Below are 25,285 nucleotides of genomic sequence, written 5' to 3'. Positions count from 1 at the left end.
CACACACACTTCCCTCCACGGGCCACCATGCTGCTGCATCACGGTTTCGGGTAGATCAGCATTCGGGGTTTGCAACATCGTGACTTGTTTCACGGATCGCTTTTCCCCTCCTGCGTACCATTTTGTTTTCCCCGGAATTAATAATTATCTTTTCTTTCTTTCCTGTTTGCTTCGTTTCCTGTGTACTTACGATCAGTAATTAAACGCCCAACTCACCTCCGGTTGTAAAATCTTTTTCTACAGTGTTCACACTCATCTTCCTGGATGGCCTTTGTCATGTCCTTTAATTCTGAGAAAGTTCCTTGATGATTTCATTGACTTCCTCTCCCGTTCTTTGGGAAACTCCTATTTTTATTGGACATTCAACCACATAGGATGTTTCCTTATATACATCTTTAAGTTTATTTATTTACTTTGAGAGAAAGAGTGAGCAGGGAGGGGCAGAGAGAGAGAATCCCAAGCAGCCTCCACACTGTCAGCACAGAGCCCAACGCGGGGCTCGATCCCAGGAAGCGCGAGATCATGACCTGAGCCGAAGTTGGACGCTCAACCGACTGAGCCACCCAGGCGCCCCCTCCCCCTTTTTGTTACAGTTTATTTATGTTTCATTATATTTTCAAGTCTTTCCCATCTTCCATCTTTTCCTTCCTGCTTCCCCGTCCGGAAGATTTCTTCAGTTTCACTCTCAACCCTTTCTTTTGGGACTTTTGTTTCTGCCATCACACTTAACCATATTTCTAATGACCAGAACTTGTCTTTGTTCCCAGGGTGTTCCTCTTTCGGAGCATCACGTTCTCATGTCCTGGATGTGTGATCTCATTTCTCTGAAGGTGTTAACGATGGATTTTTTTTTTTTTTTAAGTTTTCCTTGCCCAAGGAGTCTCTCCTCCGTGTTGCTTTTTTCTACTAGTTTCCTTGTTCGAAAATCTCCACATTAAAAATGAGGTCCTAAGAAGCAGGTTAGAAGTTCCGTGCCAAGGGGTAGAACTTACTGACTTTGCTTTGAACTTTCAGTGTGGACTACTGTGGCAGGGCAGTCTGGCATGCGGTTTCTTTGGAGGACCCCCAGTGTCAGGATCTTTAAAATTTGGAGAAGGGGGCAGTGCTGGTCAGATTTCCCAGAGACTGGTGTTGACACGTAACATATAGGGATGCCCCGTTACATTTGAATTCCGGAGAAACAATAATATTTTTAGTTTAAGGATGTGCCATGCAATATTTGGGATACATTTATGTTAAAATTATTTTGTTTGTCTGAAATTCCAATTTAACTGGGTGCCCTGCTAGGTTATCGTTGGTCTGTTTTTCTAAATCTGGCAGCCCAACCAGAGAAGATTCTCTGGTCCCCTGCTGCCGGCAGTCTGGGAGCTGATTGGGAGGGGAAGCCTGGAAGTTTCAGCAGTCGGTGTGATAGGCTGAAGAATGCCCCCCAAAGATACCCCGGTCCTAATTCCTAGAACCTGTGAATGTGACGTGAGACGGAAAATGAGTCCTTGCAGGTGTGATTAAGGGTCTTGAGGTGGGGAGATGATCCTGGATCACCCGGGTGGGCCTCAGATCACCAGTGTCCTTATGAAAGTGAGTCAGGGAGAGGCGTCACCCAGACATGAGCACAGGGGGAGAACTTCGCCCAGAGGTGAGCACAGGGGGAGAAATCGGCATAGCGTGGCCACAAGCCAAGAATCTCCAGCAGCCACCAGAGGCTGGAGGTGCAGAACAGATTCTCCCATAGCCTCTGGAGGGAACACGGCCCTGCCGACACCTTGATCTTGGCCCAATAAAACCGATTTCTGACTTCTGATGTCCAGAACCGTAAGAAAAGAAATGTGTGATGCTTTGAGCCACCCGCTACTCTTGGTGTTTTGTTGTAGAGCCATAGAAAACTAGTAAAATCAGGATATAAACTTCCGCTTAATCCCTCTTTTCATTAAGAACCCTCCCTATCTTGCACTAGGGACGCATGCTTTTCAGTTGAGAAACACTGACTCCAGAGAGCACGAACTCTAGAGCCCCCCTTGCGAGTGCTGGGGGAGGGGCACAGGTACCCAGACGCTTGGAATTTGGGGAGGGACACGGGGCCCAAGTGCTTCCTGCACACACTTTTAACCAGTCCTTCTAGTTTTCTTTTCCTTTTTATATGACATAATTGTTTTCTTGTTTTCCTTCTCTTTATTTTGTTCATCACGGTAAGTATCCCCCTTCCCCCCTCCACCTCCCCTCTGGTAACCAGCATTGTGCTCTCCACAGTTAAGAGTTTGTTTCTTGGTTTGTTTTCCCTCTCTTTTTTTTTTTCCCCTCTGCTCATTTGTCTTGTTTCCTAAATTCCACTTATGAGTGAAATCATACGGCATTTGTCTTTCTCTCTCTGCCTCCTGTCACTTAGCGTTGCAGTCTCTAGACCTATCTATGTCTTTGCCAGTGGCGAGAGTTCATTCTCTGTGACGGCTGAGTAATATTCCATTGTGTGCACGCACCACCTGTCCTTTATCCATTCGCCTGTTGACGGGCACTTGGGCTGCTTCCATAATTTGGCTCTTGTCGATAACGCTGCTGTGAACATCCGAGTGCATGGATCCCACTGAATGCGAGTCTTTGTATCTTGGGGGGTAAACACCCAGTGCGACTACCGTATTGTGGGCTGGGTCTATTGGTAACTTTTTGAGGAAGCTCCATGCTAGTTTCCATAGTGGCGGCACCAACGTGCGCTCCCACCAACAGTGCCCGAAGGTTCCCTTTTCTCCGCGTCCTCGCTGACACCCGTGGTTTCCTGTGTTACTGATTTTAGCCATGCCGACGGGTGTGAGGTGACATCCCATGGTGGTTTTGATCTGCGTTTCCCTGAGGATGAGGGATGGGGAGCATCTGGTCCTTCTGTTCTTAACCCCACGTTGATGCCTACTTCTAGCTGGAGAGGGGCCCCCGTGAGTCTCTTGCCCGCACACAGTCCATTCACGGCCCCCACCAGTTTTCCGCGGTGTCTTTTAAGTGTTCCTTCCAGCTTCCGGCTCCAAAGGCTTTCAGTCTAGGAAAGCAGATCTTAGCTGTAATTCTCTGTATTTGCCCGGATCCCTCCAGATTTGGGGGAGACGTTTTGCCCTGTGACCTCAGTTTTCTTAGGGGACAAGGGAAAGCTGTTGGCTTTCAGTCTGTTCGACTTTTTTCTTACCTCCCGTTTCTGCGCATGCCAGCCTCCCCTCCTCTTTTTACCACTGTCCCTCTCTCATTCTCCCATGTCCCGTCTTTTGTCAGGCGCGGTTTTAATTTGGGGAAAAGGAAGTTCAACTTAACCTTCTACCCTGCAGCCACAACCAGGCCTTCTGTGCTTGGTTCACAGGTTGATTCTAAAACTCAAAAACCTTTGACCAGCATTTCACAATTATGATTATGTGTTCAGTGCCCACAGAATGAATGAAAATTAGCTTTCCTCCCGGCGGCACCATCCCTGAGCCTCTGTGTCCACCTTGTTGTAGGCAAACCTGGGTACCCATGCGTCTTTTCTAGGTCACATGGGGGAAGGTGGTTCTTTGTGTAAGCTGTTTCCAGGAACGTAATGAGCTGTTTTCTAGGAACCCGGGGCCCAGTTAAAATTGAACGTTGTCACCCTTCCGCTTTCCCCAACACTCCACCCCACTTACAGTTCTCACAGGTGTTCCTTGGTACCCTCCACTCTGGAGCCGGGCCCCCACGTTGTCCTGTCCCAGGTCTGTCCCTACCATTCCCCAGCAAGGTTGGATCCCATTCCCGTTTCCTGTATCACATACCTTTTTATGTATGTATGTATGTATGTATGTATGTATGTATTTATTTATTTTAAATGTTTACTTATTTTTGAGAGAGAGACAGACAGACAGGGCTTGAGAAGGGGAGGGGCAGAGAGAGAGGGAGACACAGAATCCAAAGCAGGCTCCAGGCTCTGAGCTGTCAGCATACAGCCCAACGTGAGGCTCAAACTCACGAATCACGAGATCATGACCCGAGCTGAAGTCAGACGCTTAACCCACTGAGCCACCCAGGCACCCCCCCCCCCTTTTTTATTTCTTGATTTCCATCCTTGTTTTGTTGGAGTACTTCCTGAAGTAACTTTCTAAGAAAGGGCAGACAAGAAATAAATTTTCTGAGTTCTTTGTCTGAAAAAAATTATTTAATCTCCTTCACACAGATTGCTGGCCTGTCTGAGCATAGAATCCTAAGGAGAAAATAATTTTTCCTTAAAATGTTGAAACCATTACTCAACTGTGTTTGAGCTGAGAGAAGTTCAATGCAGTGTGTGTGTGTGTGTGTGTGTGTGTGTGTGTGTGTGTGTGTGTAACGGAAGAAGAATCATTTCATCCTCAAATATGCCTATACGTTCTCTTCTTCCTTAAACAGGATCTCCTCTCACTAAATGTATTTCCAGCTGAACAAGAATTCATACGCATTCAATGAATAAATCATAGAAAAACAGCACCAGATAAATAATTAACTAAATGATTGTAAGAGAGCCTTGTTAAAATATAGTTAGGCTTGGTACTTTTATAAATAACAACAAAAAGACTGTGGAATTTCTGTAGTCCACCTTTCAATGGGGGTGATCAACTTTTTTTTTTACAAATTGAAACCTTAATAAGGATCCATCGCTCAATTGCTTGTTTCTTCTCAAAGACCTCTTGATGATAAACATCTCTGTTATTTGTAATTATATGTAGATTATTCATTTCTAGATCCAAAATAGACTTTTCTAAATAATACTGCGATTAGCATATGCATTTGATTTTATTACTAAATTTTAATACCAAGTTGGCAATTTATCCTGCTGATGAAATAGAGTTGATTAGCCTTTTCCCCCATGTCTCCATCATAGGAGCCAGCGACGTGGGGCCTGTGGAAGGCCGCTCTGCAGCTGTGGGTTGGAAAAGCACAGCTCTTGGCTCATTTTCTTTAGAAGCAGATATCTGAGTCACTAGAAACTTCTCTCTCTGGCTTACCAACATTCCACACTGTTCTTCTCTGACGTGGACTCCATCCCACTGAAAGAAAGCTTAGGTGTTAAAGTGCCAGCAGTCCCCAGAGAATTTAAGTGACCAAAAAATGTGAACTTTGAATGCAATTAAACTTTATTTTGCATCAGTTTACATCTTTAAATAGGATCTATGTTCTCATGAAACTTTGGGATTTTCTCTCGCCGTATTTTCTTCTCAAATGTAAAGGTATTTTCTTCTGTGTCAGAGTGGAGGGCAGGGAGGAGTCTCCACATGGCTGTCCTCATTGAGACATGCGCTCAGAATTTCTATCTGAGAAAATACTAAGCTGTATAGGTTTTGTGAAACTGTCCCCTGAATGCTTTCAGCTTGACCACTCAGTTCCGACCAGTCTTGAAAAAGAACTTGACATACATTTTACTCAGTTCCTCGTGCCCTTTCCACTGCCTTTGTTTGACATGTTTCTCTTTTTCTCCACCTCCCCCAACCATTTCTCAGTCCGGCCCTCATGAGCCGAGGTCTCGATGACCACAGTCCTGAGCCCGCACACCCTCCGGCCTTATTTCCTGACCGCCCCTGATGCCACTGTCGGGTGTATCTTCCCATGACACTGCCCTGCCCCCCTCGTCTCTGCGGAGGCATCTTTGTTTGCCCCAGTCAGTGCATCAGGTTCCTAAGCTGGGCCTCCTTTTCCCTTCTTCTGCTGTCCCAAGCTGTGAGCCCCGCTGTCCAGGCTTTAAGTCTGTGGCCCCCGCAGCCCTCACCTCGCTCCGTCATATTGCATCGTCGGCGTGTGCCCGTCTGCTCTCGTAGCTAACTGACAGGTGAGCACCTCCGGGCCAGAGAACAGCATCCTAACATTATTCCTGTTCTGCACATTGTTCTGTGCTCGGCAGCTCTTTGTTGAATGAATAAGCGGGGGGGTTGCTTTTTGTAATTAATATATTCCTTTCTTTCTTTGGGGACAAGTTGGGGAATCCGCTGGCACGATAACTCCTTCAATTACCTTGACTCCTTGAAGGCGGTGGAGAGCAGCGAGCCAACAAGACCTCCGCCAAGAGAAAAAGAGGGCGCGCCCCTCACTTTTGCGACCCTAGACCCGGCGGAGATTGTGAAAAGTATCCAGGAAGTTGTCGGCTCCTCCGGCGCGGCTTTGTCAACGGTATGACAGAGCGAAACGTGGTTTTACTTCCGAAACTGAAGTCCCGGTGCTCATGTGAACTCACGAAGAGCTGCTGTCAGCCCTCCCCTCCTCCCGGCCCCCCGCCCCTCTCTTCACTCTCGTGGGGTGTCAGAACTCAGATGGGTCAGGCAAGATCAGCTGGTGCCTTTGAGCACGTGTGTACCCGTGTTTGCTCTACAAGGAGCTGCCAGGATTGTGCCCAGCGTGTGCTCTCTGAGGTAGGAGTGCTCAGTGTTTAGCAGGTGCTGTGTCTGCGAGGGCAAGGGGCTCTGGGCAGAGAGGGCAGAGCACAGAGGTCCCGAGGGGAGAGCAGGCCCAGTGTGTCCCGTGAGCACCGGGCCCATAGCACCAGGTGGCCTTGGAGAGGTTGCCCGGGGCCCGGCTGTGGCACAGAGACTCATCGGGAAGGACACCGGGAGCCAGGCGACGTGCAAGGTGCTCCCCCAAGTACAGTGACAGATCGTTGACCGCCGACATCTGTATGACACTGCAGAGCGTGTAGGGATGATGCTGTGGCCCGTGCTGGAGTCCTTGGAAAACAGTGCTGTGGCCGTGCCCGTGGTGGGGCGGCGGCCCCCGAGACTGGTCCATACCTCCATTTCCCCTACAGCAGCAGCAAGAAGAGAAAATGCTGTCTGCAGAGGGCAGGCCTCGCAGTTTAATGAGATCAAAGGTTCAAAGCAGCCGGGGCCATGCTGGACACAATCAGAACAAGACTGTCCTTCAGACACTGTCAAAAACCTAGGACCATGCTCACTAAATCCCCCGAGTGAATAATCCCCTAGGCTATGGCGGCAAGGTGGGCTCTGGGGTCCAAGCATAAGGGACTAGAGAGAAGGAGAAAGGCAAGTGCCACGCAGCCAGCCTGTGAAAGTTCTAGAATGTCAGCCAACTTGACCTTTGTGCTGGTGAGCAGACATTTTTTCACATCTAGGAGTTCTCTGTGAGGATTTAAGATTTTTATGTCTTCGTTTTAATGATTCTGCAAAGATAAAAATTAGTCTGAACACGTGGGTCATCCGGAAAGCACACAGGCCATCTTCTACGCACCTTCCGGCGCCCGTGTGTGAGATGGCGCTGGGCCCAGCGGTCACCCCATGAGCATTGCGAACACGGATGTCCACCGGGATGAGGGTCATAGAGACGATGAAGGGGCCCAGGCAGTGGCCGCAGCAGGCTGGAGACCCAGCCCTGTTGAAAGGACAGCTTCTCCTCAGTCTCAGCCGACTGTTGCTGAGCTGAAAAGTGGCCCCACTTTGCTAGAGCTTTCCATTTTTCATGAGACACTCTGAAACCTCCTGGTTTCGGAATGTCAGGACATATTTCAGGTTTTTAAAGCACTCTCCAGACCAAACAAGTCCATTTGCAGGATGGTTTTGCCTCTTTCTGACGTAGAGTGGCACTATTGACATCCATCGGGATGTTTCTCAAACTGAAGTTCGTGGAACCTCTAGGGGGAACCATGATTCTCACCTCTGAGAAACACCCCTTAGGCAGTGATGTTTTAAGCAAGAGAGTGAGGTCGGGCCAAGAGAGTGGCAGATGGAAGGGAGAGAGGGCATCTGGGGCAGCGAGGCACAGAAGGAATGGCGAGGTCTGAGGACAGCCATCAGCGAGGATACCGGGCACGTTTGTGCGTCTTTGCATATCACTGGAGATGTGTCTCAGATGCATCTCGTTTCTGAAACGACATCACAATAACTTATGCTTCTATAGAGTTTATAGATTGCCCAGCACACTGCCTTCTGTCTTTTGGTTAATGTTTATTTATTTTTGAGAGATAGAGACAGAGACAGGGTGCAAGCAGGGGGTGGGGCAGAGAGAGAGGAGACACAGAATCCGAAGCAGGTTCCAGGCTCCGAGCTGTCAGCACAGAGCCCGACCTGGAGCTCGACCTCACGAACCGCGAGATCATGACCTGAGCCGAAGTCGGACGCTTAACCGACTGAGCCACCCAGGCGCCCCTCAGCGCACTGCCTTCTAACGTCCTCGTAACACAGATGCTCAGCTGACTGGGCTCATTTTTATGGTCATTCTCCACATTTGTTGAGATCAACTATGTGTCCAGTACACGTACAGCTGTTTGCGGGCCATAGTAAAACAACAGTGTGAGTTGCAAAGTCCGTCTTTTCCTACCACAGAAGCTAAGGTCACGGAGGTTAAGATCTCATGGTAGGAAAGCAGAGGTGGAATTCAAAGTCCACTTCTCAGCAGAGGTGGGGCAGAGGGGGGTGTCCCGGGTCTTTCCACCACCCACGGCTTTGTCCCGTTACCACACGCTAAATAAAAACTTGACGCTAGACGGTATTTTAAGGTTAATTTGGTTGCACACATATCACCACCCCCATGGACGGATGGGATGGGCTTAATTAGCCCTGAATGAGAATTAACTAGCAGGGAATGTGGTTTGGGGTCTGCACGCACATTCAATTCTCACTTAAAAAAAAAAAAAAAAAAGATCCTAACCCACCGCTTGATACAGATTTCCTAGTGCAATAAAAATGAATGATTTTGTTCCGACAGATGGAAAAAAAATGTGCTTTCTTTTTATAGCACGTTTTTGCACTTTTTCAGTTTGACTGGAGTACGGCTGGGCTGGCCCTGGCCGCCCCCCACCCCCGCCCCTCCAACACCGGCTCGTGGCCACGGGGATCCACCCATGAGCCGAGGCCACACGGGCACTGGCCCTGGGTCGCGGAAAGGGCAGCAGCCTCCCAGTATAAGCCTCGGGATGGGAGTGGGGATGGGGCGGTCCCTTAACTGCTCCTCCTGGCCACTTCTCAATCAGGCTGTACCTTGAGACCCCCACCCCACCCCTACTGTGGCAGGATTGCATCTGAACCCCCTGTGACAGTCACTTTGGGCATGTTGTTCCCCCCCCCCCCCAGAGCCTCTCTCCTCCTCTGCCAAGCAGGCCTCCTTGGAGCTCGGGTGGCTTCAAAGCCCTATGGGAAAGGGGCCAGGGCTCCTCACTCCCCTGCCTCTCCATAGCCACACGGTGGGGGGCCAGTGAAGCGACCCTTCCCTGCAGCACAGAAGCTCTCACACCAGGCCCATGCTTCCTTTACCTGTCTCAGTGTTTTAGTCATGGTGCCTTTGATCAGTAAGGTAGGATTTACGGGGGACTCGAACACACTTGACTTCACTCGCAGTCAGAAAAGTAATACATTAAAAAAATATTTTTTAAATATTCACTGGATGGTAACATCTGCCTTCTCTCTCTCTCTCTCTCTCTCTCTCTCTCTCTCTCTGTAGGCATTTTCTGCATTGGATAAAGAGGACACTGGGTTTGTAAAGGCTTCAGATTTTGGACAAGTTCTTAAGGATTTCTGTCACAAACTCACAGATAACCAGTATCATTATTTTTTGAGAAAACTAAAAATTCATCTAAGCCCCCATATAAATTGGAAATATTTTCTCCAGAACTTCGACTCTTTCTCCGAAGAGGTAAGGATGTTGGCATTACCTGAGCACCTCTCTTTGAGACCGGGTTAAAAGTAGTTTTTGCCAAACAGGTAATTGATTAAAATCGCATCAAGTAAAAGGGCAATCGCCTCATGTAATTAGCTAACTCCGAATGAAAATTTGGTATAAATTCTACATAGAGTGTTAAAAGGTAAGTGTGTATACTTTATGGAAAACCTCTTTATTTTGTTTTGTTTTGGTTTTCTTTTGTTTTGTTTTCAAAGAACTTTGGGAGCTTGCTTTTGTCTGGTTGCTTCAGAATTCTCCGGAATCTTAGATCCCTGAAGATGACCTGGTGTCCACAGAAGTGAGGCCCACAGTGTGTCGGGCCTGGAGCCGGAAGTGAGGGAACCGGGTCTCACTTGGGAGATGTTTGTTGAGGACACCCTATGTGCCGGTCCCTGGGGCGTGTATCAGCCAAATCTGGGCTGGAGATGAGCGTGGAGAGGGTGGGCTTTAACAGAGACATGATCAGCAGGAGGAGAGATTGCTGGGAAAGTCAGGGAGGGCTCCCGGGAGGAGGGTGTGTGACTGACTGCAGGGCTCTTGCTCCTCCCCCCAGACTGCATTTCTGGCCGCACCAGGTATTTACTCTGAGGCTGTTTCTTGATCTCTAACCATAAATGGACCCGAATCGTTAGCAACAATCACAGTCCGGTCTCAGCCAACACGGATTTCTCTGATCGCCATTCCGTGCTGAGAGGGAACAGAGGGAACAGAGGGAACAGAGTGGCATGGTCCCCGCCTGCATGGAAGGAGAGATGAAAATAAGCATGTGAGCCATCCACAACTAATGCAGCGGTCAAATCACAGGGGGCCTGTCCTGCCGTATATTGAACTGTCCCTCTGCAGCCGGATACCTACGTCATCTCCAATGGCACATGCTCTTATGTGTGACGAACACCTACGTTCACAAATCCTTGATCACTGATCCAGGACGGATCCTGGAACATTCACATACTCGAGCAGACAGCGTGAACATTTTTAAGGTCTGAGGTTCTTTGTAATGCTAACAACACCATACACTACACAGTGCCTTCCGAGGGCCACTCTCCCTGGTCCTTTACATACATGAACCCGCCCCGTCCTTTAATACCAATACTTGGCATGTGCTATTCATGTCCCTTTTTATAGATGGGGACCCTAGGGCACAGAGACATTAATTTGCGCACAGGCCCCCTGATGGCAGGTGGCAGAGCTGGTCTGTGAGCAAGAGGTCTCTCCCAGCTCCAGGCCCCTCGACGCTGTGCCGTGTCTCCCGTGTGGGCTGTGACTTCTTTCCTCGTTGCCGTTTAGACGGACATCCCTAAGCAATGGATGCTGTCGGGTTGCACGTTTTCAAACTGCATGCCAGTGGTACTCCATCGAATACTGTTTTCTGTGCTTACTTTTTTTTGTTTGCTCTCACGCGTTCAGGACTTAGCCGTGTTATCCCTTTGGTCTTAGTGCATTCCCTTATTAGGCTGCCATAAAATGAATCCATCAAATGAAGAATTCTATTAAATGGACGCACCCTGTTCGGTTATCAGCCTCCCGCTAATGACCGTGTAGGCTGTTTACAGTTTTCTCCATTACAAGCAGAGCACCAGCCAGCCTCCTGCGTCGGTCCCCTTGTGACGCTCGGAGTTACCCTGCGTGGGATCGGAGGGCACGTGCATGGGCAGCATCCCAGGGGCCGCCGCTGTGGCTGCACTGATCAGTGCACGCTCCCACCAGCCTTGGGTGAGAGCTGCGAACGCTCCAGGTCTCCAGGAGTCCTGGGTATTGGCAGATGTTTTCATTCCTGCCCATCTGAATATCAGTAAGCCTGCGCGTTTTCTTGTGTTATGAGCCATTCAGGTTTCATTATCTGAGAAGGGTTCCTGTCCTTTGTTGGTACGTGAGCAGCAAATACCTCCTCCTGGCCTGTGACTCGTCTTCTCTCTCTGCTTATGGTGATGCTCACTATTTTTAACGAGTACACCTTTTTCCCCCGACTTTAGATATTCACTGTGGGAATTCTGGCAGACCCAGGAAAGTGCAAAAAAGAAAACGGGGCTCGAAACCCCATGCTGATGCCGTGTTGGCGAGAACAACCCCCACCGTGTGCTGGGCCGTTCTCCCCACACGGTCTCACCAGGCTCTTATCCCAGCGAAGCTCCCCGGAAGTCAGACTCCCGCCGGGTCAACTAGCAGAGGAGACCAGGCAGGTTCAGCTCCGGAGCAGACATTCTCTCGATGTGCCACACTGCCTTGGAGATCTCCCCCCCCCCCACACACACTTCTTAATGCATCTTTTCCCTAGTCCTTTTATCGTGACAAAACACTCTTACCATAAAACTTACCATCTCAATCGTTGTTACGTGCACAGTTGAGTGGTATTAAGATCCGTACACACGGCTGTGCAACCATCACCACCACCCCCTCCAGAACTCTTTTCATCTTGCAAAACCGAAACGAGACACTAATTAACCCCCCCAACCCCTTCGCCCCAGCCCTTGGTGACTACCGCTCCGCTTTGCGTCGCTGTGATTTTGACCGCTCGTGGAAGTGGAACCGTACGGCATTTGTCTTTCTGCAGCTAGCTTATTTCGGCTCAGCATAGTGTCCTCGAGGTTCATGCGTGTTGTAGCCTGTGTCCGAATTTCCTTCCTTTTTAAGTCTAAAAATAGTCCACTGTAGGGATACGCCAGGTTTTGCTTATCCGTTCATCTATCGGTGGTTGCTTCCACGTCTTAGCGGTTACGAATAATGCTGCCGTGAACACAGTGTGCAGATGTGCTCCTTTCTTTTACAGAATGGAGGTGACACTGGCTATGTGATCGTGGATCTTGCTTCTTTTCTCCTTCAGGTTAAATTGCACCACGTCGCTGGAAGGTTTTCCAAACATGGGCCAAAACGCCTTTGTAGCACTCCATCTCCTCCCCGCTTTTTAAGCGTCTAGATTTTTTTTCCAGCTTTTGCCGTTGTAAATTACTCCGCCATGAACACTTCATATGTAAATCTATATCTGCGTTTTGGATTCTTTCCTAGAGAAAAGAACCCAAAGAAATAAATAACTGAAGTCAAAAGATAGGAATATTTTTATTGGTCTCGAGAGCAGCCCCGTACTTTTTAAAGTCATTTTTTCTATTGGGTGGAATCACATGAAATCGCCGTTTTTAGAGCCAGAAGTGACCGAATACTGACAATTTGATGTGGCCTGAGCTAATATCTGTAGAAGTCATTTATGCCCATTTTACACAATCTGGAATATTGTGGTAATTTTGAAGGAGAGAATTAAAGTTATCCCTAGGGACAACCACTGTTAACATTTTGGTGTGTTTACTTCCAATCCTGTTTTCTGTGCGAGTATCCTTTGGGGGTATGTGTAGGACAGCGCGCGTATGCTGCTGACTTGGGGGTTGTTGGCGGATTTTCTCAGCTCTTAAGAGGCTCTTTTTCAACAATCGTTTCGTATTTGTATCGAAGTAATATATGCCCCGTGGAGAGGAAATTGAAATTGAACGGTGGCGAGAGCGTTAAAAGCAGAGATTACTGGATCAACTCTTCACCCCTCTGCCCCCCAAGAGCAGTCACTGAGACTTGTTCCTGCGGCATACCTTCTCCCCTCTCGGTCACCCTTGGATTTCTTAAAACAACCCTCCCGGGCATTTTTCGGGACTGTGGGTACGAGAGGTGAGGCCTCGCTTTCTCATTCCACCTCCCAGCTTCTCGCTGCCCCGCACCGTCTCCCCCAGAACTGCCATTTCACTTACTGTGGTGTCACCGGCATCTTCCAGGCTATTGGTTTTTCTCCAGAACCTGGATTTCCTTTGACGCGTGCCCTCCCACGGTGTGGACTCACTCCTCCATCCGCCAACGTTTCCTACATGCCGGCGATCAGCTGGTGCTGGGCCAGCAGTGACCCAGACAGACGCGGTCCCCGCCTTCCAGGGGCTTGTGAGATGGGGAGATGAGAAATGAGAAATGTATCCTACGTCACATTCCAGAACATGCTGCCGAGGAAAATAAAGCGGGACGGAAGGAGGGCGTGTCTGAAGAGTCTAGAGGAGGTGACCTCTAGGGGAGGGGTGTTAGGGGACACAGCTAGTTCAAGGACTCCGCAGGAAGGTGTCCCATCAGCTTGCGGCGTGTCTTCCCTGCGCGTGAGAGAGGAAGTACAGCCAGGGAGGGATGGGGCAGGCGGCCTTGTCGCCTGGGGTCAGGGTGCAGACTGTGATGCTTTGACTGTAAGCGACATACGGAAGCGGCGGCTGAAGGAGTGCGCTGACCTGGGGCAGAGGAGCGTCGGTTAGAAAGTCAGAAAACTCACTGTGGCTGCTGTCTGGAGAAGAGACAGTGGGGCCAAGGACCAGAGCGAGGCGGGAGGCTCACGGCTCCGGGAGGGATGCTGCTGGCGTGGCTCCGTTCTAGAAACATTTGGAAAGTGGAACGGACAGGCTTCACTGACCCATGCGCCACGAGGGAATGCAGCCGCAGCTTTCTGGCCTCTGGGGGAGGAAAAAGGGAGAAGGGGTCTGCTGGGATGGGTGTCCTAACGGACTTGGCCGATCCCCTGGCGTTGGTCCTGCAGGTGCCTCCAGTGCTCGGCATTCTAGTGCAATAGCGTGCCTCTGTTGAGCACTTAGGAGTATGAACCCAAACCCTTCCAGCGGCGTAGTGCCTGACCGCCTTGAGCCCTCCCAACAGCCCAGTGCCAGGGGGCAGCCGGCCCGCCAGCAGGGGAGGGAAACCTCAGTGCGGCCACAGCCATCCTCCCTCACAGGTCACCAGGAGCATCTCTGTCCGCTCGGGAATTCCCGGACCGAGGGTGAAGCTTCCAATGTGGCCAGCTTGCTTCGCGCACGTTAGTTGACCCTGATTTTCCTTCCCAGAGTCTCCCTCGCCTCCGGAGACACTTTGCCGAATGTTCTCGCGGAGAGGTTTCCGGATGAAGTGCAAAATACGTGATGATGCGAAATGTGCTCAGGGACGGGAGTGAGCGTGCTGGGCCCGAAGTGGCCGGGGGCTGGGGACACGGAGACAGCCTCGCCCAGACCCCTGCACAGCCCTCCTCCCGCTGTTCCTGGCGTTGCTGAGAAGCCCGAACTTTGGCAGAGGCGCGTCGACCAGGAGAACAGCAGATCAAGGGACTCGTAGGCTCAAAGCCCGGCACGAAGACAGGGTCTGTGACCTCGATGTGCGGCGACCATAGGCGGTTCGAGTCAGAGCAAGCAATGTGGGGCTTTTCCTTCTCCCTGTTTCTCTGCAGAGGGCGGGAGGGGCAGGGGCCACCCCTGCCCTTTGTTCTCTGCCCCAGAGTTCAGTCCCTTTGAGATCACTGAGACCTCTGAGCAAGGGCGTGAGTTAGCTTAGTCAGGTGGCTGGCACGGGGAGGAGGCTGTGGGAGAGCCGAGCCTCTTTCTAAAGTTCAATCCTGGGCTGGCATTTTTCATAGAAGGAAAAGAAGTAACAAATAATGGGAATAGTTAACGCATCGTCCTCAAGCTCGTTAAATATGATACCAGTCATCCCTCCCCTCTAGGGGACACATGGGAGACAAGTAATTAAAAGCAGATTACCAAAATGTAATTAAGACAGCGGGTACCGCTCCCTGCAAAGGAGGTTCACCCTGAATAATCCCTCGCCAAACCGAATCCGTTCTTGGAAAAGGAACAACTTTTCAACACGCTTTGTAAGGCCTCGGATAGATTGAAAGTATGCAGAGAGTAGAGACGAGAATTTTACACCTACTCACAACCCGTTTCTCATATTGGATACCCTGCTAAATCTGTCCTCCGAAACTTCTATTGATCTCCTGTCTCGTATGCCTGTCACACACGACATGCGAAAATCATCCGAGCGCTTTTCAGAACAGATGCCGCATTATTTTCAGATCCTGGTATGGAACTCTGGCATGGTGCAGCGTCTCCTCCGTGCTCCTTCTGCCGCCTCATTACGCACCGCCAAAGTCAGACAGCACTTCTCAAAGCGTGGGTCACGGGCCTCGGGCCAGGGCGGATCAACACGCCCCAGCCCGGGCGGGGCCTCCCGGGCGGCGCGTCATTCTCGCGCACCACGCTCGGCTCCGGGAGCCACACGCAGGGTTTCCTGGGGGCCCAGAGACTTGTGAGCCGGGGGAACACAGAGGGGCCCCCGTCTTTGCATGCCTCCTCCCTCCTGCCAAACCGTCACACCCCGACTCAAGACGAGAAGCACGAACCAGTGTGGCATGAAGGAAGGGGGGACGGAGTACTGAAACCGAAATGCTACCCGGTGGCTTAGTTCAAAAGAAGAAAAAAGACAAGGACTGAACCATAGTGTCGGTGCCTTTTTCACAAGATTCCCACAGACTGGGTGAAAACATTATCTGAATTTCCATCCTCTGCAAATAGCTCTTTTTCACTTCTGGGAAAAACATTTTACATTCAAAACGCTACGTGCAAAATAGAGAGTATCACCTTGTTTTTAGAAAATCGTCCCCGATTAACATTTCTTTTAAGTCTTAAAGTGCACTTTCAGTATCTTCGGTGAATAGAAAAATATTGCTCAGAGCAGAAATAGAATTTTTAAAAGACATACCAGAAACCCATATAAAATCTCTCTACTTTATTACCATGGAAATAATGGAATTTTTTAACAAAACGCATCCTTATTTAATGCAGAGTAATTATTTTGTCACATTGGAGCACAAGGAGAGCCAATGAGATCCTCCCATACTTTGTGTTTATAATATATGGTCTTTAAAGTCATTCAGCGAGATGTTAAATAATCTGAAGACGGGTTTTTCCGAGAGAGAATTTAAGCTTGTAGTTTTTAGCCGAAGAAGGAACCGTAAAGCACATCAAAATGTTTGTAATCTTTTATGAACATTGTATTTATGTTAGTTGCTAACAGCGTTACTTGGATTTATCTTTCTTTTTATTGTAAATATAATGGTGTCCATGTATTTTTAATGAATGGGTAAAGAATGAGGAGTTCCCTTTTCAGGAAACAGTGCTAAGATTATTGGGGATAAATTAACTAAATTATTAAGATGTATCATTACTGTTATTTACTCTTGCTCCCGATGGCAAGAAAGGCGAAGTCCTCTTGATATGATTTCCATGATTTTCTTAAACATTTCCCCTAAACTTCACTCACTCTCCACTTGCTAGCCAACATTTACTACCTACTGTCTTCGAGACCACTGAGGACGTGGCAGGTTGTGAGGGACAGCGCAGGCCGACTTGGACGCGTGGGGTGGCCCTGGTGACTGGCCAGGGGGAAGGGCTCTTGGGTTGACTGTGCCTAAAGTGAGAAAGAGGAGTATTGTCACCCATAGCCTTGGATATTGGCAGCAGCTGCCCGGCGGGGCCTCCAGGCGTTGGGTGGCTCCCCGTGGGAGTCAGGCAGACAGGACACATCCACCTCCCCGCTCTGGCCCTTTGGGCTGGGTGAGCCGGCTACCTTGCTGGTGGTCACTGCCGGCACCTTGGCACGACCAAATGTCTGTTCCCTCTGGGCATCAGCGTCTGCACTGGTCCTAGCGCTGACCCAGCATTTGCACAATACAGACAGCCCGCTTGAAGCCAACCGTAGCGATAAAAGCCGCAGAATGAAAATACCGTCGTCCCAGAAGATGAATAATTCGGTGTACAACCTGGTAAACTTACGTGGCTGCCACTTAGCCTGGGCAAGGTCGCTCCTTCAAGGTTAAAAACTCTCCCAGATCGGCTCGGTTACAGCTCCTGCGCCGCGCATCCCGGGTCCCACCTGCGCCTGGAACCGCCTCCGAGGAATGATTAGGGGCCGGGCGCCCGCTACTCTAGCAGCTGCCAGTGAAGACGCCCTGGAGGCAGGACAGGGGCTGCCACCAAAGGGAGCGTAGCCTGGTTTCTGATGCCCCTGGCAGAAATGTGAAGGGGGCCCCAACAGGCTGGCTTCCACCCGTGCAGGGAGGTCACGTTGCCCGCCCACCACTTCTCCATCCGAGGGATCCCTTCTCAAACACAGTCGTTTCAGGCAGACAGGGAGGTGATCCTGTCCAGTCAACAGGGTTTGGAAGAAAGCATATCCATGTTGAATTTCTACTCAAGTAGTTACTATGAATCTGAGTGAGTGAATTTTCTCAAACCCAAACATTCCGTGCTTGGTGGGAGGGGGTGGGCGGGGACGGGCTTTCGTCCACCTCCGTGTCCCAGCTCCTCCGACGCTGCACCCTGTGTCTGTCACTCGCTCTGGCATTCTCAAAACACTCTCACAAGCACGCCCTCTCCAGTACGCGTTGGCATCCTTTCTTGATTCCTAGCCTCAGTGAGATGCTACCTAGATGTTCAAAATAAATGGACTGTGGCGTGGCCGGGCCAGGCAGGTCCCCATTCATTGATCCCTCTGGAGCCAGGACAGTCTAAGTTAATTACAATTTGTGGTCAATTAAGGACCAGAGTTGTGCTGTACCGTTGGCTGTACAAGGTCATGAGTGTATCAGGAAGCCAGGAATCAACCCAAGAAGTCATTGTCCCAAATAAGTCTTGCAAGAAAATCCAGAATACGGATAGGGCTGGTGTCTTGTTTATTGTCATATGCCTTGGTGTCTAACTTGTAGGTGAGCTATTTATGTTCTGGCTCAGATGCGGTATTCTCCTGGAAGAATCTTAACTTTCTTTTTTTTAAAAAAAAATATTTTTTTAAGTTTACTTACTTATTTTGAGAAGAGAGAGAGAGAGAGAGAAAATCCCAAGCAGGCTCTGCTCTGTCGGCTCAGAGCCCGACCCAGGGCTCAAACTGACAAACCATGAGATCATGACCTGAGCCTAAATCGAGAGTCAGACACTTAACTGACTGAGCCACCCGGGCTCCCCAAGAATCTGAGCTTCCAACATTCATCAAATGTGGAGGAGAATGTGTGCCAGGCACTGGGCCCGTCTTGGGGGCCGGGCAGACGGCAAGACAGGTAGACATCGTCCCACTTCCCTCCGAGTGTCTCCTGCTCTGGCAGAAATAGCTGTGACCACTGGCATACAGACTGGAAAGTTCCATCTCTTGACTTCTACTGAGGCCTGAATTTGGATGGTCCATGCTGAGAGACTGAGAGGAGAGAGCAAGTCGCCCACGCCCCTGATGATCGTACCTGGCCAGCTACCAATGCCATCTCGTCGCCCACAGACTCCAGCATCCCAACGGATGCACACACTGGGCAGGCGCTGGTCTAAGCCTGTACGTAAATTAACTCAGCCAACCTCCTGACAGCAGCCTTTGAAGGTGCGGGCACTATCCTTATCCCTCTTTTGCAGTTGAGGAAACTGAGGTACAGAGAGGTCAAGGCATCCATTCCCGGTCACACGGCTAGACGTGAAGCGCCAGCAGGCTCGCGCTCTCAGAGTCCTCCCGTCCGATGGGACCCGTCCTCACATCCACCCTGTGGGACTGTTACTTGGATTAGCGGGTTAATGCGGAAAGAGCTTTGCCTGGTACCGAGCACAGCAAACCCCAAATATTTGCATTCGCTATTCTTTTTTTATTCTCTCCTCCTTCAGTGAGTGTGTGTTTAATGTTTAATGTTTAGTAATGATGTGATTATATGGTGTGGGATTTATTTGAGTGGAAGAATTTATTTTAATAGTTTCATAAACGACTTCAGCCATGAGTTTATTGACTCATTAAAGGGTTGAAGGGGTGGCTCAAATGTTTCCTTTATTTCCCTGCATTTTATGGCAATTTCACGCTGGCGAAGGGTTTGTGAATTGGGCGTTTGCAAAGGCATCTTGGAGAGATCCTTTGTGAGTGTCGAGCTGTCTGATGGAGGTGAGCTTGGAACCAGAGGAGGGAGGACTTGCCCTGCATCATCAGGGCAAAGAGGAGAGCCAGCAGCTTTGATGAGCTTGTGCCAAGCAGGGATGTTGGGAGATGGGGCTTCCCGGCTGGGCACCCGCGCGTGCAGAGACCCGCGTGGGGACGGCTCCTCACTGTGGGCATGACTCGCATGGGTTGGGGTGAGGGGAGAGGGCAAGAGCAGTGGGGGTGAGGCCAGAGAGGGAAGGGCTCAGGGAGGCAGGCCCAGGGCGGGGCTGTCAGGGTGGGTCTCCCTTCCCCGCTTGGCTTCCCCAGCCATCTGCAAAAGCTTCCGCTCCTCCAGGGCAGGGGGTCAGCCTGCCATCCAGGCCTCTGTTCCCAGTGCCTGGGCCAGTGCGCGATACACAGTGGGTAGGTCCTCGTCCTATGTATGAGTTGTCACGTCCTTATGACTGGTAGGTACTTACATTCTCATGCGTGTGGTAGGCGGCTATAGTCATGCTGCGTGGGAGGAGCGTAGCCCTGACTTCAGACCATGTCGAGCTCTATTGTCAGTGGAGGGGAGTAGCCTGGGGTCCAACCGCAGGGGAGTCCTCGCCCCTCGAAGCTCAGCCCCTCTTCCTTTGTCTAAACAACAGGGAGAACCATGGCTGCCTCAGGGGGAGATTCAAGGATTGGAGGAACTTCCGTAACACCCTAGCCCAGCACCTGCATGATGGAGGCGCATTGAAAGGTGGCCTCCGGAACTGGGTCTCAGTACCTTGGTTCAGTTGACTGGAAGCATGTCTTGGTTACAGCCTTTCCAAAGGAAGTTCTGGGAACCTTTAGACCGACCATTACTCATTGCCCAGAAGGAATTCTTGCATGGAAAGAGATCTCAGGTCTAGGCAGTGGTCATGGCGCCATGAAACCTGGGTTATGCCTGGAACCCTACTGTCACTCCCCCACTTCCGCAAACGGTGCACTGGGTCATGGACACCAATTCGCTGGTCACTCAGATCTCGAGACCTCCTAGTGGACGAGAGTCCACCCTCGGGGGGGGGGGGATTGGGGGGCTCTCAGAGTGGCAAGCGTCTGGTTCACGATACGGTGGTAAGGGTCTACAGCAGTGCGCTTGCGCAAAGAGCTTCCACTTTATGCTCATCTGGATTTTTTAACGTTTTATCTTTTTTTCTTGTTTTTTGACAGGCAGTCTCGCTTATGTTGTTATTTTTAACATTCATTTATTCACTGTAAATACAAATGAAGATACAGTACAATTAATTTTCTTTGCTAATCAAAATATTTGATCAAATGAAGCAGTTTTTCGATTCTTAGAAGTAATTATATTGTTCTTTAAAAGGAAGTGGAGGAATTCTTTACAGGGTATTTCTAATTAGGAGTTTTGCTACCTGCTGTGTTCTTATTCTGTATGAAGTTTCGAGGTTGTGTTTTGTTTTTTCCTCCTGTAAGGAATCCTAGAGAAACTATAGAATTGTGTCCCTAAGTATTTAGAACAAAACTTAGTAGGAGAATTGTGCTATCTGATTAGCTAATTACAACCTTCATAATAGCTAAATTAATACACTGACATATTTCTTTAAAAAAATGTTTTTAATGTTTATATTTATTTTTGAGACAGAGAGAGACAGAGCACGAGCAAGGGAGGGGTAGAGAGAGAGGGAGACGCAGAATCAGAAGCAGGTTCCAGGCTCCCAGCTGTCGGCACAGAGCCCGACGCGGGGCTCGAACCCACGAACCGCGAGATAGTGACCTGAGCTGAAGTCGGACGCTCAACCGACTGAGCCACCCAGACAACCCTACACCAACATATTTCTAATCTGACGCCTGGATACACCACACTGTCAAGCCTGTTGCTCCCAGCCAGGTGACCGCCATCTGGGACACCCGCAGGAGGAGGGTCCCAAAGTTCCCTTGCAGCGTGCCCATCGTCAAGGAACACTGAGCGCAAAAAACCATCCACACCAAACAACTTAACTCCTTTTCTTTGTACTCTGTGCCCACCCTCGTCTATTTCTTACTAACTAGACATTCAGAACTGTGTTGGTCAGCTACCGCTAAGTAACAAACAACCACGACATCTCCACAACAGCAGCATTTATTTCGTTTTTCCATCTGTATTGTGACCGGTGTAGGCTGGCTCAGCTCTGGGTGGCATGCCTGGGTCATCTCTGTTCCACGTGTTCTCACCCTCCTCCTCGGACCAGTGCTGTGCCCCAGGCCTGTTCTTCTCAAGACAGTGTCGCTGGCACAGGAGGATTTGCCCAGTCACACAAGTGCTTTTTATATTCTTTGTTCATGTTATACTTGCCAACATTCCCTTGCCCAAAGCAAGTCGTATGGCTGAATCCAAAGCCACCTGGCAGACAGAGGACGTGGATACAGGGAGAGTTGAGAAAAATAGAGCCTTGAATGCAATATCCCACAAGGGAACAAATACACGCGTGTCTCCGTTTCCAGCTCTATTGGGTTAGTTGACAATTCAGTCCACCTCTTCCCTATTACGTTCCCTCTTCCCTGTTATATCTAGAGAAGTTGTTTGGGATGCAATGTAGTGCAAAACCGATTTCCTAAGTCAGCCAAGACCGTGGCTGGACATAACTTAGTGACAGTATGCTGGAAGGTTCTTTTCGGGAATCGTTCCCCTATTCGAGCTGTTGCAAGAAGCGTACGATAGACTGCATGGGAGCTAACAGAATTCCGGGTTCAGTTAACCCTTCTGGAGCACACACCCTGGTTCTTGCCGCCGGCTTAACCCCCTCCTCAAGTGCTGCTCCCTCTCCTGGGTTAGAGGCAGGTCAGCCAGCCCCTCGCCTGGAGCTTCCCCCGCCGCTTCAGATGTGAGTTTCCCGCAGCAGAGACAGGCTAATTCATCTTTATCTCAGGCGGGCTGGTACAGTGCCTTCCTGAAATGGATGGTGTGCGCCTTGATTGTGTCTGCGTTGTGTTGGATGGTTCTTTTCGACTGCTGTGGCTGTCGCTACTTTACAGACGGAGAGGTGAAGTGACTCGCGTGAAGTCGCCAGCCACACGACGTCCGAGCAGGGCGCTGGCTTAGCCATCCTGAATCTGAGCCCGTGACCTGACCTCCGGCACCCCTGCCGCCCAGGGCCCTGGGGCAGCTGCTCAGGAGACCCGGGTCCTGTGGAACAGTCACAGGGTACCTGGGCTCATGCCCCAGCTCCTGGGGTGCGTGACCACACCTCAGACCTGGCTTCCACCTCCCTGGCAGGTGGCCCGACCTACAGGTATAGAACGCACCAGAATGCCTCCGATTACTCAGGGTAGAAACGGTGTTCACCGGGAGCTGAGACTCAAACCCAGGTCTGGCAGACTCAGGCAAAAATATCTGTAATAACACCCCCCAGCAGCAGCAGCAACAGCAGCGAGAGTGGCAGCCCGCGTTTGCCAGGCACTGAGCCAAACACTGCACGGTTTTATTCTGCTGAAATCCCAGGCCCGCCCTTTGTGATGGTTCTGTTTTTATCCCGGTGAGGAAAATGAGGCAGAGAGGGGTGTATGTCTTGCTCAAGGCCATAAGAAAAAGGCAGAGCTCAGCTCCATTCAGCTGCCCCAAAGCCCTTGGTCCATGTCCCTGCCCTCCAGGCCCAGCACCCTCCGCCTGAAGGTCTGGCCCCGGCAGGTGCGCTCCATCCGGTGGGCACACCCTTGTTGGATTACTGTGCTCCCGCAGCGGCCAGGCGGGCCCCTTCTTAGTGTGCTCGTGCAGGGGCCCAGAGATGGCCCTGGCCTGAGCGGGGAGGATGAGCCACGGGGTGGGGATCCCAGCGCTGTGCCTACAAGGCTCTCCCCATGTCTTCAGCCAATGGCTGTGTGAGGGCCCAAGACAGTGGCAGAGACATCAGCCTGCAAGAGGGAGAGGGGCCCTGAAGCTGGGCCAAAGGGATGGGCTCCAAATGAATTCTGCGTAGGTCCACGCTCGCTTCTCTTTGACCCCCTCAACTTAGACTTCTTCCCTCTGGTCTCCCCCACCCAGGCTGCCTCCCTCGGACCCCCCCCCCAGACTTCTTCCCTCTGACCTGCCCCCACACGCTGCTTCCCTCTGACTCCCACCCCCTGGGCAGCTCTTGGGGGATCCTGAGCAATGGCTAAATTTGGAACCACAGGTTTATGTTGTAAAGCCGGGACTTGGTTTTTACCAAGTGAGATACGTGGATATGTTTGAAACTGAAGCACTCCAAGTTATTTGCAGGCTCTGTGAGGATTGTATACGTCATGTATTGGGACGTTATTTCTTTTATACATTTCGCCAACAGGGACCAGGAATTTTCTCTGTGGCAGTGGGGGACGGTATTTCTCTGCAACATCAGGAGGGACAATGGGGAAAACAAGGCTCCATGAGTACCCTTGGGTAAATGAGAGAAAATTCCTTCGAAACATATAAATCATTCTCCAACAGGGTCAGACCCGTGGTGTACAGGATTCCACTTTTTATTTTCTTTTTCTTTTTTGCATTTAAACAGTACCCGGCACAGCCAGGCATGCATACAGTTGTCAGATGAGCCGTCGAGGGCTGGAGCACCGAGGTGCGGGGCCGCGGCTCCCGTTCCAGACAACGGTGTGGACGAAGGTGGGCGCCCGGCACCCGATTCCTTCCCTGTATAGCTCTTGGTGCTGCAGCTACGATTGCTATGCCGGGTGAGGGTGCCTTTTATGGGAAGCGTAGCTAGTATTGGAAAGTGACATTTGCATCTCAGGATAGTGGTGTCCTTTCTGATTAGGAGACACATTCCTTCTAGTTATAGAAAAAGCACCATTTCTTTCCCCCATTCAGATATAATGATCACGTGAGAAGCTCCAGAACACAGACGCGCCAGACCAAGAGCCATCTGTTCTTCCCTGGCGTCTTCAGTCCCTCGGAGCGAGGCTGGCGGTGGCTGAGCGGCTTTGTTAAAAAGCAGGGATGGGAACCAGAATGCGGGTGCCTAACGGATTCGGCTCCTAAGCGCCCTGACGGAAGAGCCAGGAGGCTCTGCCCTTCAGAGGCCGGTAGGTGCCCTGGGCAGCGTGGCGTGCAGAGCGGCCGTGGGCCCAGGGACCTCCAGGTCCGTGGCACATCCCTGGGCACCGAGGTGATGACGGTGGTGCCGCTGGGGGTGGCGTTATTGGTGATCCTCGTGTATCCTTCGTACGCTTTTTGTCGTTGCTAAGTTTTCGACAGCGAACGCGCAATAACTGTTGCAGACAGGAAAAGAGTATTTCCCTCGGGCAGCAAATCCACCTTGGTGAGAAGTTTCAGTCACCCGCACTCTTGTGTGTTGGCCACGAAATTGTGCCGCTTCTGTTCTCCTTGAGAAGTGCCCGCGTGTGTCCCCGGCCCGGGGGAGGGCTGGGGGAGGCGTGTGTGCAAAGAGCCCGGAATGTGCGGGCCCACGCCCTTGTCTCTTTCCGACCCCGGGCATTCCCCAGCCTCCCGACCTTGCCGTGTGAGGACATGGCCTCCAGCTCTGGGTCTTTGGCTGACTTGCCCCTGCCTTTCCTTGCCTCCCAGGCCAGTCCCTCCTCCTCAGGGAGGCCCAGCTACGTCCCTGGCAGGGTGCCCCCTTCTCAGAGCACACGACCCGCTTAGGATCTCCGCTCGCCCCTGAGACTTCGCCCCGGTCTCTCTATCCCCGCCTCGAGACTCCCCCTGGGCAGAGACTTTTTCAAAGGATTACTTCTTAACCTCCGCCTCCCCAGTATCCGGAAGAGCGCCTGGCACACAGCAGATGTCCCACGGGTGTTGGTGAGACTCCGTACAGTACTCGAGGGCATGCGTTCTGTGCTCATTCTCTGCTAGTGCACCAGCACAGGTGCTCACCCGTGTGAGCACAGGGCTCTGGGAGTCAGGCGTCACTCAGATGCGTGCACAGGTGGAGAGCAGGGGTCCCATTCACATCCAGGGCTGTCACGCTGAGCAGGGCTCCCTGCCCAGGCTCTCAGC

The 25,285-nt window shown here is 50.9% G+C and overlaps 1 protein-coding gene across 1 annotated transcript in view; it reads left to right on the top strand.

Annotated features, from left to right (window-relative positions):
• EFCAB6 (EF-hand calcium binding domain 6) overlaps positions 1-25,285 on the top strand; it is a 225,418-nt gene that overhangs the window by 173,500 nt on the left and 26,633 nt on the right. The window contains exons 26-27 of the mRNA XM_030322319.1: positions 5,928-6,120; positions 9,397-9,588. Of these exons, the coding sequence (XP_030178179.1) occupies positions 5,928-6,120; positions 9,397-9,588 (385 nt within the window). The remainder of the gene's footprint in view (positions 1-5,927; positions 6,121-9,396; positions 9,589-25,285) is intronic.

Source organism: Lynx canadensis, chromosome B4 (assembly GCF_007474595.2).
Source record: "Lynx canadensis isolate LIC74 chromosome B4, mLynCan4.pri.v2, whole genome shotgun sequence".
Classification (NCBI taxonomy): domain Eukaryota; kingdom Metazoa; phylum Chordata; class Mammalia; order Carnivora; family Felidae; genus Lynx; species Lynx canadensis.
This window is presented reverse-complemented; position numbering and strand designations above follow the sequence as displayed.